The following is a 6,226-nucleotide window of genomic DNA, read 5'->3' as shown; positions in this document are numbered from 1 at the left end:
AACCTACACATTTACTTTTCTTTTTAATCGCTTAGCCTTCAGAGGAGCTGGATGCTTTTTTGCTCTTTCCAGAACCTGCCCCTTCTACCCTGCTTTGCTGCTCTTTCAAGCCTTTTTTCTACCTACCATCTGAAACAAAAAGGAATTATGGATTTGGTCAATTGGTCTCTGAATGCAATTGACACTATTTTTTCCACATTAAGATTAGATTGAGGGGAACGAAGCTGTCAGTTGTTCTTGGGGGAGCTGGAATCTGATGTGTATCACACCACTTTCCATTGAAGAAGTGGAAGATTTGTATATATTTGGATTTATCATAACTGGATTTCTGCTGATCGACGGAGGCATATCCCTGATTTATCAAAAAGTGAAAGCGATCCTGACAGTGATCCAGGCCGTTGAGAAGCTCTCGGGCACAATGGATGACTCTGCTGGGGTGGGAGCGCACAGACTCAGTTGCTGGGGGTGATAAATCGCAAACTGGATGTGGTTCTGATAAGAATTTCAGCTCAGGAGTGAGCCTCTGGCATGTATGATTATATTTGGGTGAAGCTCCAGATGGTGAGAGGCAAGGAGGACCCCAAATTCGGCTTATTGGAACTTTTTTCGCCACTTCAGAGATGCAGTCAAGACATTAAAAAACAGTAGAAAATTCAATGCTGCTTTGTCCCAAAACAATCGTGTTTATCTACTCCCAGCTGCTTGGCCTCAAATGCCATGCTTATCTAATCTCCCCAAGGATGATATGTCAACAAGGGCTTGATTCCCTCCCACCCCCATCTCCTGTGTTGGACCTGGCCTGTGAACCCAAGGCCGATGAGGAGGAAACTCTGAACTCTGGTGAACCGAGCAAAAGATGATAATAACATCATGGACTCTGGTGGGTGCTGGTGTCAGGCTCTAGCACAGAGATCCACCCTCAGTGTCACTGGCACCGACTCACTAAATCCCGTCCCTCTCATGTGTTACCTGACCCAAGCTCCCTCCCCGCCCCAGCTGTCTGCTCTGTCGCGAGTGGTTTTTTGTGCATATGATTCTGTGTTTCTGATGTAAACATAGGATCAGAGTAGGGTTGGGCGTAATCATATCGTGTGCAATTAATCGTCTGAAAAACATTAATCGATTACTTTTTGGCACTTGACGATTAATATGATTAATGCTACCAGGCAGAGTCCACTCGCTGCTCCTCTCTGATTCGGATATGATGAACATAAAAAGTTCTGTAATTTATTTATCTATCAACACAATTTGAAATTTGATTTATAGCCTGAAGTCTGTAATTTTGACACAAAGATTTTTATGAAGAGCAAATCTTTCCCACTAAATTGGGCATGTGACCAGGACATAAGGGTGTCCAGGGATTCCAGGGCATTAATCATCGAATTAATCGTTATCGGCTAAACACCATAATTAATCGTGATTCATTTTTTTGCCAATATTGCCCAACCCTGGATCAGAGTAATTTTTTAACTCAACTTTTCTATTGTTTATTTCCAGCTGTTAAAGGCACTACTCATGAATGAACATCATGAGTAGTGCCTACTCATGATGTTCTTTCATGATGATGATCCATCCCTGCCCTGTGCAGGGTCTATGGCTGCAAGTCCTGGGGGCACCTGTTCTCCCATGTTTGTTTACGTTTTGTCTTGTGAACGGGTGTTCTGAAATGTAATTTCTCCATGGGGTCAATTAAGTATTATAAATCAATCAATTAATCAAGTTAAATGCTTTGTGAAGATGGTTTCAGTGTTAACCGGTCATAAAGACTAGTCCTACATTTAAAGAAAAACATAAATACAACATTTATCTACAACAAAACACACAAAGTCAAGCACAACTATCTTTATGCACTAACCTTGGATTTAACCATTAAATTTACAAAGTTATTATGACAAAAAATGGGAGATTTTGCAGTTACCTTCGTACAGACGAACATGTGGTAGTTATCATTGATCACTGTTGTATTCATGCTTATGCGGTCGGCCGCAGGCCTTTATCCATCGTTTACATTTTTCCAAATTCCATTTGAATTTAGGAAATGGAATAAACTCTATTCTGCCCTCTAAACGCTCTGGGTAATGTTTAACTATTTTTTATGATTATTTTTCAACCAATCTCTATGACCGCAACGTGTCCGCAATGATGAATCCCGACTTTATTATCGGAATTAAAGGGGGTTCCGCTCCTCCAGGTAAGGGGTGATTCACTTTGGGACAAAATGCGACTGCCGATTGGTCAGCTGCTGACAAACCCACAAGATTGATTGGCAGGTCGTGTCATGTCTTGTGATGTTTTCTGTTCTTCAAAAGAAATTAAAACCAATGTAGTGTTCTGAGATGTTGTGATATGATAATTTTGACAAGAGGATCAGCTTGACAGTTCTTGTAAAAGGGGTGTAATGAAAAAAGATATAGATTACAGTGATGCAGGAGATAGATAAGTGTTCATCTTGCAACTAGAGCATCATGTTATGCAAGAGTGGCTCATATAATCACTGGAGTATACTCTAGTGAACTCTAGTGAACTGAGTCAATTTTGTGCTTTATAATTAGCTTCTGCCAAGTTTTATTGAGCGTAAGCACTTTAGAACTTGTGCAACTAACTTTTAGATTAGCACTGCCCACCACTGAGGACATTCTATTTTGAGGCCAAGTTTGTCCAAGTTCTGTTGTGGAAACACAACAGTGCCTCCTACAGTGTATATAATATCTGTGGATCACAGTTTATGGTGTAACACCAGAATGGTCAGATACCATCCATAAATCAAACTCAATTTTTTTAAATAGTAAAATTTTATAAGCTTAAATGATTACAGATCATCCTGAAATTAAACTTTTATGACTTTATGTTAATTTGTTACACATTAGTTTTCACATTTTGGATTTCAAAATAATAATAATTTGATGAAAATCTTGATTAAACCACAGATAAAATTTAAAGCATCTCAGTGTGAATCAAACACTAGGGTTGGCTTTTTATTAGGAAAAATCTAATAATTACTGAAAAGTTGAAACGGATCTGGGGTAATTTTATTTTAACTTTGTTTTCTTTGAGTTATAATATTTGTTTTGTAATATTTTTCACCTTCACACTTAAACATCTAATAATCAATAATCAGAAGCAATTGAAGCAGTTTTTTCCTGTTCTACCTGTTGCAGACTGTGTTGCAGTTTCTCCACCACTGGTTCCCAGTCATTGGTTTTAACCCACTCTGCTCCACCACCCTCAGTTTCCTCCAGTGCCAGTCTGTTCTCATTGGCCAGCTCAGTCATATTGGCCATGCCCCTTTCAAGGCGAGCAATGGCAGCCTTCAGAACCATGCAGTCTGAGGATGAGTTCTGCCTGTAGAGGACTGTGTACAAATAGTCTACATCTACATCCATCTCCTGCAATCGTTGTTCGTGCTGCGTCACATTTACCGCCAGCTCCTCCACCCGCTGTTGAACCACAACTTTAGCCTGCTCCACTTCCAGACCTGTCTCCATGAACAGAACCTGGGAGGTGCGGGCTGTCTGGTTGATCTGCTTTTCCAGAACTATTAGTTGCTGCGTCAGCTGCTCAATTGCACCAGATGTACTTTCCACATCCTCCATCAGGCTGCCCACCTGCAAAGAGACAAGTAAAACTCTTAGAGAGGACTACATGAATTATTATTTGTTTGTGTAGCTTCTCAATCATTTTGGAGATTCCTATAAGTTAAATATCCAAACTATTTCTTTGTAGCTGAAGCAATGTTATTTCTAATCTGAGGAACTTTCTTATTTCAAAACGGAAATGATTTTATTTAACTTTATTTATATTTTATTTAACTTAGAGAAACAGCCTGCTAATATAAGAAAGCCCATCATAAAGCTAGAATTGTGTATTATTCATCTTTAATAGAAGAAAATAAAAACAATCCCAGGTTTCTGTTCAGTACTGTAGTTAGACTAATTAAAAGTCATATCTCAGTTGAGGCATGTATCCCCATAAGTATAAGTGATGATGACTTCATGAGCTTCTGTATAGCTAAAATTGTTTTAATCCATCCTTTATCTATACTCGCTTCTTCCTTTCAGGGTCATGGGGGTCACTGTGGGAGGGGCGAGGTACACCCTGGACAGGTCACAAGTCCATCACAGGGACACACATAGAGACAAACGAGACAGACAACCATTCACGCCCTCACTCACATCTAGGGACAGTTTAAAATTACTAATTAACCTAACAGTCATGTTTTTGGTTTGTTGGAGGGAGCTGGAGTATCTGGAGAAAACCCAAGCATACACGGAGAGAACATGCAAACTCTATCCAGAAAGGTCCCCAGGCTGGGATTTGAACCGGTGACCTTCTTGCTGAGAGACATCAGCTCTACCTACTGAGCCACTGTGCCTGTGCTGCCAGAAAATAATGTACGACTATTCAATTTACATAATACAAATTAAACGTTACATTTCCAATAATACAATTTATTTCAATTAGAGATAAAATTATGCCAATCTTCCTGCTACTGTCTCTGATTTTCTGTCAGATGAGGAAGCTTTAGTGTCACTACAACCTGATTTATATTTGGTCAGTTTTTGTCCTGTTGAGCTCTCTGAATTATCGAAAATAATAGCTTCATCCAAACCATCAACATGTGTGCTAGATCCCATCCCAACCAGACTGTTCAAAGAAGCATTTCCCTTAATTAACACCCATATTTTAGATGTACTTAATTTGTCTCTAATGAATGGTTATGTGCCACAGAGCTTTAAGGTTGCTGTAATTAAACCTTTACTTAAGAAACCTGATCTTGATTCAGGAGTTCTGGCCAACTATAGACCTATATCTAATCTCCCATTCATCTCAAAAATTCTTGAGAAAACGGTTGCAAATCAATTGTGTGAACGTCTGGACAAAAAAATCTGTCTGAGGAGTTTCAGTTAGAGTTTAGAGCTCATCATAGCACAGAAACAGCACTGGTGAAAGTTATTAATGAGGGGACAGTGGAACAAAGAAGCTATAAGAATCAGAGGTCACAGATGTGTAGGACCACAAGTACTTGGGGTCAACTATTCATGAAAATGAAGAGTTAATAAAAGTGAGGCACCTAGAAAAGTGAGGCTACAAGCAGCAGGTGTCCCAAAACCATTGTCTATTCAGGAAAATTGGGAGTGAATTAAAAAGGTGAAGAAAAGAGTCTCAGCCAAGATGGAGTGGAGGAAGAGAAGTTGCAGTAGTTATGATGAAAGGTTCATAGTAAATTCCAAAAGAAAAAATTATGAAAGAGTCATATCAACAAGTGGCACTGACAGAAAAAAGGGAGACAGAATAGAAGTGGCAGACTTGAAGATGTTGAGATTCTACTTGGGAGAAAGAAAGATGATTAGGAATGAGATCATCAGAAGTACATTACAAATGAACAATTGGGAGATAATGTTAGAATGGCCAGATTGGGATGGTTTGGATGTCCTGAGGAGGCACAGTTAGTTTACTGGTTTATGGATGTTAATAATGCAGCTGCCAGTAAAAAGACAAACAAGAAGGCAAAAGAGAACAAATGTATATGGACCAACCTATTTTTAGAGGCCTAGATCTATGTAAGACATTAGGGCCTCAAACAGACCTTATACATACTCCTCATGTTATTGCTCAGTTGTGCACGTCATTAGGGTATTGAGGACGACATGGGCCAAGGTCAACATGCACAAACAGATTGGACCCTGGTCATAACTGTTTCACAGTTCTAGTTTTTAATTAAATCTGATAATTTATTTGATCTTACCTTCATTTTTTTTGCAATAAATCTCCTGGTTCTCCCTGCATCTTCATGTTGTTATAAAATTAAGGTGGAAAAGTAGTGCGTTTTCAGCATCACAGATGTGTGAACAGCGATGACAAGAGGGTGACAGGCAAAAGGCAAAAGATCTAGGAGAATGAGAAGAGAAAGTGAACCAGAATCTGATCCATTATATTAGTGTTTCTCAACGGGGGCCGTACCGCCCCTTAGTGACGGATTGTGATGGTGCTAGGGGGCGTTGGCAGCAATCTTTACAAAAAGAGGGTGCTGCAAAATGTTTGAGGCATAGACTTAAATATCACTAGACTGAGTCCCGCCCATACCGTACACTGGTAGCGTCTATGACAGCATTGAGGAGCAAAAATGGCGTCTAAAAGGTCAACAGCTCGCAGCCTCAATGAAACTAATAGATAAACAGCAGCTGAACCGGATCTGTTTCACAGATTATTGGTCATGTTTTTACAG

At 39.6% G+C, this 6,226-nt stretch overlaps 1 protein-coding gene across 2 annotated transcripts in view; it reads right to left on the bottom strand.

Annotated features, from left to right (window-relative positions):
* The window catches only part of LOC106525870 (multimerin-2), a gene marked incomplete at its 5' end in the record, with an annotated part of 55,434 nt that overhangs the window by 15,292 nt on the left and 33,916 nt on the right, over positions 1 to 6,226 (bottom strand). For both annotated transcript variants that reach the window (XM_014020242.1, XM_014020243.1), the window contains 1 exon segment: positions 3,150 to 3,605. In XM_014020242.1, coding sequence (XP_013875696.1) covers positions 3,150 to 3,605 — 456 coding nt within the window.

This window comes from Austrofundulus limnaeus, unplaced genomic scaffold (assembly GCF_001266775.1).
Source record: "Austrofundulus limnaeus strain Quisiro unplaced genomic scaffold, Austrofundulus_limnaeus-1.0 Scaffold245, whole genome shotgun sequence".
Classification (NCBI taxonomy): Eukaryota; Metazoa; Chordata; class Actinopteri; order Cyprinodontiformes; family Rivulidae; genus Austrofundulus; species Austrofundulus limnaeus.
The sequence above is the reverse complement of the archived record's forward strand: the minus strand, read 5'-3'. Positions and strand labels throughout refer to the sequence as shown.